The 12,156-nt window shown below is 28.5% G+C and overlaps 3 protein-coding genes across 5 annotated transcripts; 2 read left to right on the top strand and 1 right to left on the bottom strand.

Moving 5' to 3' along the window:
• The first annotated feature begins 217 nt into the window (after positions 1-217).
• Positions 218-2,262, top strand: LOC106789178 (F-box/WD repeat-containing protein 4-like). Its single transcript, XM_014753163.1, has 7 exons — positions 218-457; positions 600-878; positions 957-1,104; positions 1,170-1,333; positions 1,530-1,658; positions 1,732-1,879; positions 1,957-2,262. The coding sequence occupies exons 1-7, from the start codon at positions 258-260 to the stop codon at positions 2,131-2,133; spliced, it is 1,245 nt and encodes a 414-aa protein (XP_014608649.1). The 5' UTR covers positions 218-257; the 3' UTR covers positions 2,134-2,262.
• Positions 1,437-9,783, bottom strand: LOC106789177 (cytoplasmic aconitate hydratase-like). 2 transcript variants are annotated; one of them, XM_014753161.1, is made up of 15 exons: positions 9,679-9,783; positions 9,078-9,170; positions 8,818-8,984; positions 8,593-8,738; positions 8,119-8,512; positions 7,869-8,040; positions 7,547-7,764; positions 4,831-4,990; positions 4,508-4,728; positions 3,936-4,092; positions 3,615-3,850; positions 3,361-3,497; positions 3,128-3,275; positions 2,875-3,041; positions 1,437-2,784 (listed from the first exon to the last, which is right to left on the bottom strand). In XM_014753161.1, exons 1-15 carry the CDS (start codon positions 9,683-9,685, stop codon positions 2,532-2,534), a joined length of 2,676 nt encoding a protein of 891 aa, XP_014608647.1. In that variant the 5' UTR covers positions 9,686-9,783; the 3' UTR covers positions 1,437-2,531. The 2 variants fall into 2 exon arrangements, with proteins under 2 accessions (XP_014608647.1, XP_014608648.1); XM_014753162.1 differs by lacking the exons at positions 8,593-8,738; positions 8,818-8,984; positions 9,679-9,783 and having other exon boundaries at positions 9,078-9,166.
• A 298-nt stretch (positions 9,784-10,081) lies between these two features.
• On the top strand, positions 10,082-11,855 carry LOC106789172. 2 transcript variants are annotated; one of them, XM_014753152.1, is made up of 4 exons: positions 10,082-10,226; positions 10,308-10,669; positions 10,786-11,196; positions 11,337-11,855. In XM_014753152.1, exons 2-4 carry the CDS (start codon positions 10,322-10,324, stop codon positions 11,415-11,417), a joined length of 840 nt encoding a protein of 279 aa, XP_014608638.1. In that variant the 5' UTR covers positions 10,082-10,226; positions 10,308-10,321; the 3' UTR covers positions 11,418-11,855. The 2 variants fall into 2 exon arrangements, with proteins under 2 accessions (XP_014608638.1, XP_014608636.1); XM_014753150.1 differs by having other exon boundaries at positions 10,084-10,226; positions 10,313-10,669.
• Positions 11,856-12,156: the final 301 nt, after the last annotated feature.

Below are 12,156 nucleotides of genomic sequence, written 5' to 3'. Positions count from 1 at the left end.
ACATCACATGTATGCAAAAAATAAATAAATAAGTTATAATTGGGCTAGTTTCATAATGTTCATCATAAAATAAATTCAAGTAATGGAAAAAAAAAACAAATAATATTTAAACCATTTAAATAACGTTTAATATTTTCCAAATGATCGTTTAAATGTCATAGTTCGAACATCTTAATAATCAGCGTGCATGTAAAGATATATTTATTAAGCACGTTCATACGTACCTATACGGCAAGACGAGTGGTCACGTGACAAAAATGACAAGTGTTTTGCGCTTGGACAGTTTACCGTCCGATGTTCTGATCTTAATTTTTAATTATTGCAATGCCTTCGATTTGGTTCGACTCAGTGAAGTTTGTATACGATTTTATTTACTTATACGCGAAGATACTCTGTGGAAGAGAAGAAGTAATCAAGCCCTCGTGACAAATCAAACCTCAGAACAATTTCGTAAAAGGTTGGTAGGTTAATCATACTAATTTCTTGTATTATTGTAATGAAGATTATAAAGTATTTACATAAATACATATTTGTATTATAGGTCCGATTATATTGTTTTCTATTTTATTTATTTATTTATTTTTCTTTTGTATATACAGATGCAATCCATTACTATGCCTACGTACAAAATGGCATGTCTCTAACAACTGGCAATACGGGCGGTTCAAGAAAAAATGTATTTTTTCACAAAAAGCAAAGCTGATGCCTTGGATACAATTAACTGCAGATACATTATGGTGGTCTGGAGGTGATAGACTTTGCGGTTTTAAAAGGGATGAACACCGTAGAGGAACCGTACTTGTTTTTAATGAAAAAGATATTGGAAGTGATATTTGCAAATTTGTTACCAAAGACGAGTATATTTTAACTGGACATAGGTCAAGATTTGTGGGATAAGTTTATTTAATTTTTATTAAGAGATATTGTTGTTATATTCGTTCTCTTGTGCATTACAGAAACGGTAGTTTGAAATTTTGGACTAAGGCAAAACGAGGTGACGACCATATTTGCTTCAGTATAGACAGAGCGCACTCAACTGATGTAAATGATGTAGATAAAATTGGTTCAATTTTTATATCGGGTTCTGGAGATGGAATAGTAAAAGTAAGCATTGAAAAACTATGTTTTTTGTAAAAGGAAAACTAAATTAGAAAGTCATACATATTCAGGTTTGGAAATTATCCAGTAAAAGATTCGCAGATCCACCTATGGCAAGTATAAACGTGAGAGATAGGATATGGTCTGTCAGAGCTGACCCAACAGGATTAAAATTTGCCGTAGGTTCGTCTGGAAATGGTGAAGGAACACCTTTAAACATATTTGATATGGAATGGTAAGCATAGTTTACATTTTCTATATTAACAATTTACAATAAGACACTTTAATGATATCGTCATTTTATTATTAATTTTAATAATATAATAACGGAGAAGTTCTATTATCTTTCGAAATATTTAATATTACATTTATACAAATTTTCATCTTCTGTACGAATAATAATTTAACTGTCTCATCAAATCATATTTTAGTTGCAGTATATCAAATGTATTAAAGCTCAATTGGAGACGAGGAGCAGGAATATTAGACATGGTTTGGGATAACGCAAATACTCTTCTTACATGTGGATATGATACTTATATCAGAAAATGGGATTTGAGGTAAATATTATATATATATATATTTTCCCTTTATATAGTATGATTAATTTCACTAATCCCTGTTATTCTATAGAAGTGGAATGTGCGTATCATCATGGGGTGATCCTACAAGTGCAACATTGTACTGTATTTCTTCAGATTACAATTATACTTTAGTTTCTGGAACACAGTTTAATTGTAAAGCTGTGTTGTGGGATCAAAGACAGAAGCAGTTTGTACAGGTAATTTCTTACCTAACTTAACAATATTTTTACACATATCAAATAATATTTAACTTTATGTTGTTGTTTCGTTTTAGATTTACTTCCTGAATTGGCGCAGGTCAAGTCCTATTTATAGTATTGCTTTTGACAGTTGCCATCTTTACGGTGCCACAGATCAACACTTGACCGAACTCACATTCTCAGGATATGCTTATAACGAAATGAATTATAAAGAAATGTTAACATATGAATTTGTTCATTTAACTTCATGACCATAGTGAAACAAACTATGAAAAATGTTTAATTATTTGTACAATGCTTATGTTATATATATAGCATATGCTCGATTCGAAAAAAAGAACAATTTATAATTGTCAACATGACCAATAAAAAATTTTAAGTAAACGTATGTTTAAATAACATCGATATTTCGCATGTATATACGAATGCGCCACCATGGGTACATAGAACTACTTAATTTCCAAGATACGTTTTCCAACTTTATGACTTCTCTTAACATTGTTATAATATCTTAAAATATAAACAGTTTTATAACCATACCACCTTTAACAATAATATACATCAACAATCATTAAGCATGAATTAAGTATCTCCTTAAGTAACATTTGTTCATTTAAATTATATTAATTTAACGCGATTGAAAAACTTATCAGAGCATTTTTCTAATCATATAATTAAGAATACCTCCATGCCGATAATAAGTTAAATCAACTTCTGTATCAAAACGTACAATTACGTCAAACCTTTTGCCTTGATCAGTTGTAACTGTAACATTTTGACCAGGCTGATAATCATCAGGGAGAATAATATTAAATTTTTCATAACCTGTTAATCCCAAGGATTCAGCATTTTGTCCTGGAAGATATTGTAATGGTATAATGCCCATCCCTACAAGATTGGACCTATTAAAATCAAAGAATTCATTAGTTGTACATCAATATATATAATAGTTTTTAATTCAATAGACTAAAGATGTTTTATTTAATAATTACCTATGAATTCTTTCGTAAGATTCAGCTATTATTGCTCGTATTCCAAGAAGGTATGGACCCTTTGCCGCCCAATCTCTGGAAGATCCAGATCCATATTCCTTACCAACTAAGCATATTAGAGAAATATTATCTTTTTTGTATTTCTCTGCAGCATCAAATATATCCATCTGAAAAATATATAAATTTAATATATTATCAAAGCTTTATAATAAATAGGATAAATCCATAAATAATTATGAGAGACGAGAAAAACCTCTTCGTTAGTTGGAATATAAATTGTTCGTGGCCCAGGTTTACCAATAAATTTATTAAGTAAACGTATATTTGCAAAAGTTCCCCGCACCATAACAGCGTCGTTCCCTCTCCGCGAACCATAAGAATTAAATTCTTTTGGTGTCAATCTAAACGTATGATGATAAATATTATTAGAGAAACAATTCGTTTTATAAATATTCACTAAAACGAAGAATAATGATCAAAACTTACCCACGACTCGCAAGATATCTTGCTGCTGGAGAATTACGTGCAATACTACCAGCAGGGCTAATATGATCGGTTGTTACAGAATCACCGAGATTCAAAAGTACACGTGCGTTAGTAATAGATTGTATTTTAGGAATTTCCTGAATCACATAAAAAGAAATATATCGTATATAATATCGAATGGAATCGATCGATTTTCGTTAATTCCCATAAAAAGCCAAAGAAGCGAATAATTTTCACGCGTATATATGACCCACCTTCTGGAGATGATCAAAATATGGTGGATTTTGTATATATGTGGAATTTAAATCCCAAGGATATAATTTACCATTGGGAGCTAACAAATTTGCCCAACTGCTGCTACCTTTTTCTATTTTATCATATACTTCTTTAAACATAGCCGGTATAACATATTTTTGTTCTACGCTTTGGATTTCTGATCTCGTAGGCCATATATCTTGAAGAAATATCGGTGATCCATCCTTCCTGTATCCTATTAAACATGAGAGAAAACAAATTTTGTATTATTACGATTACGAGAAAGTAATCTCTCATTAATGTTATTATAAATCGCATACCCAAAGATTCGTTTTCAAAATCTATATCCACAGTACCAGCAATAGCATATGCAATAACTAGAAGCGGCGATGCCAAGTAATTTGCTCGCGTATTTGGATGAATTCTACCTTCAAAATTTCGATTTCCGGATAATACACCACAGCATACTAGTTCGTTCTAAAACAAAAAAATAATTAAAGTATGTTTTAGTAATTTGTAACAATAAGTACACTACTTTATATCTAAAAATACGTTAATTAAAAATATAGATCTGTCGACCGTCTCGCGAGATACTCTTATCTTTACTAAACCATTATTTTACTCTTACTTTTAATGTTATTATGTTTTTCGTACGATTATTTTTGTTATTTATTTTCTTTTAACTCTCCTTGCCGCTGTTTTTTTTTCCTTATATTTTTAACAATTTTAATTTATTGCACGTAAATGTGTTTTCATTCATTTACTTATTTAATAATTCTTTTATTATGGATGCCGTAACGAAAGGGTTAAATCAAGCTATTAGTCGTACGTTTTTTTTTTCAGTTTTTCGTCGACATAGATTTAAATACTTTGATCTATTAAATTGATATACCTTATCGATAGTATTTACTATCACGTCTGGAAGAGGACCACTGTTTCCGATACAAGTCATACATCCGTAACCAACGACATCAAAGCCTAATTTTTCTAAATACGGAATGACGCCGCTTTCCTGAAGATAATACGTAACTACACCAGATCCAGGTGATAGAGATGTTTTTATATACGGCGCAACCGATAATCCAGCTTCAACGGCTTTTCTAGCCAAAAGACCTGGAATATCGTCATATGATATATATGTTAAATTCTTAAAAATTAAAAGAAAGAGAGGGAAAAAAAGATAAAATATAGTGAGAGATGTAATTTATTTTTTACCTGCTCCTAACATGACACTGGGATTACTAGTATTTGTACAACTGGTAATCGCTGCAATAACTACCGAACCGTGCCGTAATTTATAATCTTTTCCTTTATACTCGAACATTCCAACATTGTCCAGTTTCGCCGGACTTAAACCATATCCTTTAAATCCTACCTGAAAAAATAGAATTATTGTTCTTTTTGTTTATTTTTACTAATAATTACCAATTTCTTGCAAATATAATTTTATTGTTGTAAAGCATATAAATTCGATTTTTCTATAGCACGAAATGAAATAATATTGTCGAAAGTTTCATTATAGAAGAATAGAAAATTTTCAACGTTTTTATGATTTCTAAAATACGATATCAATGTATGATAAATTTTTAATAACTATTTTATTACAAACGACATTAAGAAAATTGATTAAAAAGTCGTTATAATATGATCACGGATTAGAAAATATAACGTCTGTAAGGTTCAAGTTATTTCCTGACGTAATAAAACGTATAAAATTGTCGATAGATATTGGAAAATCTCAACAGAAATGTAGAATAGATGTCTAAGAAATAACACTTTCCCTTTACCTTTCCCCTTTACCCCCAAGAGAATCTATAAATTGTTTCCTAAGAAGAGACCTTTTTGAGAACCTAAAAAAACCTTTTTTCGTTTCAACATTTTTCAAGAATTCCAAGGCTATTCACGACAATATTTCGGTCAGTTTAATACAGTCACATCTATTCTTTCGATTTGACCCAAGTAAATTCCAAAAAAAAACGGTCGAAATGCATCTTAAAGGAGAAGAAGACTCATCCATAGAGAGAAGAAGCAATAACTTTTACAAATAAAATCTACGAAATCTTAAATTGTTAAATATTAATAACGAAAAAATGTTGTATGTAAAATTATTTTTAAAAATGAAAAATTTCTAAACACGCGCTATAGACAACAGATTTAAATTTTATAATTTCTACAAGACTCGTTTTCCAATGAAAGATTCGTTTAAGGGGGTAAAAAAAAGATAATAGAAATGATCTGATCGATGTTTATTGAAATCTATTCGTACACGCACGATACGTGAAGAATGAATACGATAAGTCGTTCGAAACGAAAAATGTAAACTATGCAAAATGGAACAAAAAAATGTTTACATCAGCGATTTCTATGTGGTCGAGGAAACGATTTTAAAACTCAACGATTAACGTGCTAAATGTCTTTAAATGAATTTTACAACAAATTCGATTATGATTAATATTTGTTCAAATAATTTTGTTCGGTTAAGTTAGGTGAATTTTTTTTTAGAAAGTTTGAAGATATTTGGGGCCTGCCCCAAACAAATATTTCTTAGGACTTAAGGAGTGGTAGAAGAATTTAGGGGAAGAAGTTAGGGGAGGAAGCTAGGGAAAGAAGTGGGAAGAGAAAGTTGGGGGAAGAAGCTGAGCCGTAAGTTATAAATTTCGTAGTTGCAAACTAAGCCATCAGTATACGGACAACCTCACTACCTGTAATATAGGCAAGTACCTAATTTTATAACTATACGTTTAACATTTATCATCTCTTACATCTAACTTATAATATCTTTCCTTAATATTTCGACTTTTATAAAATCGGTGAATTTATTTAATAAGAGAGAGAGAAATACAATTATTTAATAAGATTATTTGAAAAATTCGATAAGCTTTTGAACTAGATTTAAGGAAGAAATTTCGTTGCAAATGTTGTTCTACAACAAGAATTATTTTGAATGCGAGACCAAGAAGATTTGAACAAAACTAAAACATAAGAGATATTACTGTTAGATAAATTTCATTTCGATGTGATTGATTTAAAATATCTCACCGGAAGAATTTGTCTGACATTTATCTCTATTGCAAAACGACGATCATCAAAATATTCTATAAGATACAAATTAATTGGCTTGTAGTGGAAGACGAGTAGAAGTTATAGTCACAAGTTACTATTAATCTGTGACTAGACTTCTACTCTCGATCGACTGCAAGCAATAACGTTAAGAGTGATTATATTGTACAGATTACCATAAATACCGAATTGAAGAGAAGCAAGTTCCACGGTTCGTTAATTTAACATTATTTGATCTTCGGGTGCTATTTCTGTGATATGTTTTTATATGATATCATATCACAGCGTTAGTTTACCTAGATCAAGTTATAGTTCAAAATCAAGATATATTAAATGAAATACGAAGGACGCAAAATCGGTAAACTCCGTACAGAAGAAAAGTAGGAAATTCTAAAATTCGTTAATTTCAAATGACTTGATCCGAGAAAAGTATTGTTGTGATAAGTTTATTATATATAATTATCACAACCTTATTTTTCTATGATCTTTTCATATAATCGTCCATAGGAATATTCAGTACTTTAAATACGAATAATCTATAAGAAATGAAATTTTCTATCATCTGGAAATTATGTAAATGTTTATCAATTATATTCATGTATGATATAAAACAAATATAATCCTGTTAGGCGATATTAATTAACCGTCACTGGACGATATTTGTTCTTTATCATAATGATTTTATCATCATATAATATTCTCTACTGAGAGAACATCTACGTGATATAATTATACTCATTGTTAAATGTATTTGCCGAATGTCCACCTTGGACAAATTATACAGGAAGTTTGAAATAAAAGAAAAAAAAAAGAAAAAAATAAAAACATTATTTATATTTTATAAAAATGAATCCTCATTGTTTAATCTTACCTTATTGGAAAGACATTTTTTAAAATCTTCCTTCATGTCAGATACAGAAACTCGATCGTGAGGTCTTTTTGGGCCGCTAACGCTGGAAACTACGGTATTCAAGTCCAAACTAATAACTTCAGAGTATATAGGATCTTGCTGCTCGTCTTCGTAATTTCTTAACATATGTAAAGCGCTCAGATATTTCTCAATTTTCGCAATATGTTCTTCTGATCGATCTACAAATAAAAAAATTATAAATAATTGTTTTTCTTTCTTAACGGTATAAGATTTTAACGGAAAAATATAAAAAGATATCTTATTAGTTATTTCAACATCTTACTAGTTTGTCTGAGATATGCTAAGCTCTGTTTATCCACGGCAAAAAATCCAACGGTAGCTCCGTACTCGGGACACATATTTGAAATCGTCGCACGATCCGCTATACTTAATTGAGATACACCGGAACCAAAGAATTCAACAAACTTTCCAACAACTCCTACTTGGCGAAGATTCTGTAAATAAATATAACAATTTTATAAATAAACAAATTGTCTAAAAAAACTATTAATGCATTAAAATTATATACGAACCTTAGTAATAGTAAGTACCAAATCTGTTGATGTTGCGTATTGATTTAAAACGCCTTCTAACTTGTAACCAACAACTTTAGGTATTAACATAGACATTGCTTGACCTAACATAACAGCTTCTGCTTCTATTCCTCCAACACCCCACCCAAGAACACCAAGACCATTAATCATAGTCGTGTGTGAATCTGTTCCAACCACACTATCATGGTAAAGAAGATCATTATTATCAAACACCACCCTGGCTAAATATTCTAAATTCACTTGATGCACGATACCGCTTCCTGGTGGTACTATTAACATATTTTCAAATGCTTTAGCTCCCCATTTTAGGAACATAAAGCGTTCCTTGTTCCTCTCGAATTCAATCTCTTCATTTTGTTTTAATGCGTCCGAGCTACAGACAAATATTGAAATATTTTATTTATACGAAATAATTATCGTTAAAATTGATAATAATTATTGACAAGTAATTACCTTCTAATAAAATCAACTTGTATGGAGTGATCAATCACGAGATCTGAAGGACAAATGGGATTTATTTTATCAGGATTACCGCCCAATTTTTTCACGGCATCTCTCATAGCAGCGAAATCTACGACTGCTGGAACTCCAGTAAAATCCTATTTAATGTTTAGTACAAATAATTAATAGGACTAATTTTAATTTCTAATATACTCGTTAATGAATTTCAATACGTACTTGTAAAATGACTCTAGACGGTTTGAATGCTATTTCAACTCCTTCAGGAATCGTTTGATTGATCTCCCAATCGATGAGTTTTTCTACATCGCTAGTTTTCACTTGAAATCCATCGCAATTTCTGACAGTGCTTTCTAATAAAACTCTTATCGAGAATGGTAGTCTGTCTAATGGAGAAAAAAAAAAAAAAAAAAAAAAAAAAAAAAAAAAATTAATAGAACGAATGTTGTTAACTAATTGTAAAATAATATTATAAATACCATATTTTTCTCCAAATTGAGTGACATCATAATAACGATATTGTTTTGAACCATATTCTAAAGTTTTCAGTAAGTGCTTATAAGAATTGTCACCTGGAAAAAAAATTATATTTCAATTATTGTTTTTTATTATTATAATTATATAAAAATACATATATAAAATAAATAATAATTAATAATAAATTATAATATTATTATATATTCCTTCCAATTTTTTTTCTTTCTAATATAATACTAAAATAAAATTCGAAATATATTCAATTATGGTAACCAAAACGCAATTCATATATGTACAAAAAATTGTTATTAATTTATAATATGCAAATTTATTATAAAATATTACAGAAAAAACGTTTTGCATTAATAAAACGATTATTAATTTTAAATAAAATAGAAACAAGAGTGCATAACGCGCGCTCCTAATTTCATTCAAAAGAAATATCTTAAATGTACAATTAAAATGATTAATTCTTTTATGACAGCTAACTCGAGTGTTTTTTTAAATAAAATGAATGAATAATTGTTAAGAAATAAACAAAAGAAAATATAAAAAACAATAAAAAATAAGATTAATAAACGAAGGTAAAATTTTTCAACTTACCGGCCATGATCGTTGTTGCTTCAGTCACGTCGTCTACACAACGTAATCGTGATTTTCTGACAGAATAAAAAAAATTAATTGTCAGTAGTATTGCATACACTGCGAAATGCAACCATTGATTACACGTTCTCCATCTGGAGGGAAAATAACAAAATAAATGCAGTTAAAACCCAGATCTTACTAAATATATTAGATATTTTTGTAGATTATATACTGTTTACTAAATATAAGATATAAAATTACTTTGAAATGACTTTATTACATTAATTTATATCAAATATATATTTATATATTAATATTTTTGTTTACTTTTTAAATAATCAATGTATATAGATAAGAATTAAAACCAATGAGTGATAAGATATATGAGATACTGATTTTGTATACTATATATATTAACTTTAGTTCTTTGTAGTTTTGTACAGTTTTCTGAAATGAAATAAATCCCCTATTTCTTGATATGAGATAATGATCTTTAAAGTTCTTCGTAACTTTATCAGATTACAGTTTTAATATCCTTTTGCTTTGGTGTTTTTGTGTATACCAAGGTAGAATATATTTTAATTATTCAAGTTTGTTTATAAACTGTAAGTTATAGTATAATATTTTAATATTAAACCATTTGTAAGTAAAGGATTACATTATGGAAAACCACATCCGGCCACCTCAACCTTTAAGCAATAATTCGCCTAGAACATGGATCATTTGGAAAGAAGAATTTCTTATTTTCATGAGATTGCTTGGTCATATGGCACGATCAGAATACTACAAAGCTAATCTTTTTAAAAATTTAGTAGGATCGGTAGGTATAGAAATAATAAATAAATTGTCATTTGATTGTCCCGAAGACAGAGACAATTTGGAAATACTATTGAAAAAAATTGATGACTATCATAATCCTCCACAAAAAGAAACAGAAAAACGATATCAATTTTTTAACAGTTCTATGAATCCCAATGAAACGATAGAAAATTATATACAACGTTTAAAGGTATGCTTTATTTGTATTCAATTTTTTTGTTTTCATTTGTCATTATACTACTAATCTCGATGACTATTCATAGAATTAATATTAACTCCACTTTGGTGATTCTTTTTTTTTTTTAGGAAAAAGCGAAAAATTGTAAATTTGATAATTTGACAGATAGTTTAGTAATAGATGTTATTATTCTTCATGCTGATAAAGCATTACGTAAAAAATATCTACAGGAAGATGATCTTAATTGTGACAAAATTATAGAAATTTACAAAAATCATAAAATTTCAACTTTGGAAAGTAATTCTGCAAATGCCAATGTTTCATCCAAACAAAAATCTAAATCAAATGTAAAACCAAAAGAAAAAGAGAATCCTAATCCTCAACAAAAGAACATTTCTTGTGCGAGATGTAAAAAAACGCATGAATATAGGCAATGTCCAGCTTGGAATAATAAGTGTAAAACTTGTGGCGAGATGCATCATTTTGAAGGGTGTTGCAAAAATTTCTCAAATCAAAATAAATCTTTGAATAAAAGTATGGTAAGTTGGTTTTTTTTTTAAAAATAACAAAAATATAATAGTAAAAATTATATTTGTGTTATAAATTTTTATACTTTTATGTAATATTTTGTTTGGTATTATATATATTTTTTCCTTCGTTTGTTTTTTTTTCATTGTAGAATAATCTGACAATGAGTAAAAATAAGGGACAATCGGTAAATGAAACTAAAGTATTGAACAATTTTTCAAAGCAGTTGTAAAAGGCAATATTTCAATATGCAGTAATTTTGATAAAACAGATTATATGCAAAAATATATAATATAATGTTTATATAATTGATAAATGTATTTTTAAGATAGTATTTGTGTTTAAATATTGTAAGCACTTTATGTTAATATATTTTGGATTGGAATGAAAAGTAAATACGTGATAAAGAAAGGAATATAGGTCGCATAATAAACGTTTTTTTACAATTAATATAGAATAATTATTGATATATTATGCATTGTAGCAAACATTAAACATCAAATATAATATATAAAGTAACTTTAATATTGGTCCCTAAATAAAAGTCCTCTTTAATAAAGAGCACTGTTAAAAATCAAATGGCACTATCTACATTTGTATTAATATGTTAAAACACAGTAAATGAGGTTTCTGTAACAACTTGAATGAAATAAACATTTTTTCATTTGTATAACTATTTGCCTTACATCATTTTTCATTTCTTATGTATTATATCTTGTCTTTTATATCTTAAAATTTGTATAGGATAATTAAATGACATAACAATTTCTATTTATTTGATATAATCTATAAATTTAAATAAATAAAGCAATAATTGTCTTTGGTATGAAACCTAATGAATGAGTGTAGAAACGTTTAACTTATATATGAACTCATAAATGCTAAAAAAAAAAAAGAAAAATATAAAATAAAATAGCTTAAATAAAAGATAATATATAATAAGCATATGGCATTGTGGTATAACATATTTA

The sequence above is a fragment of the Polistes canadensis genome, unplaced genomic scaffold (assembly GCF_001313835.1).
Source record: "Polistes canadensis isolate GaletaPanama2010 unplaced genomic scaffold, ASM131383v1 scaffold_166, whole genome shotgun sequence".
NCBI lineage: Eukaryota > Metazoa > Arthropoda > Insecta > Hymenoptera > Vespidae > Polistes > Polistes canadensis.
This window is presented reverse-complemented; position numbering and strand designations above follow the sequence as displayed.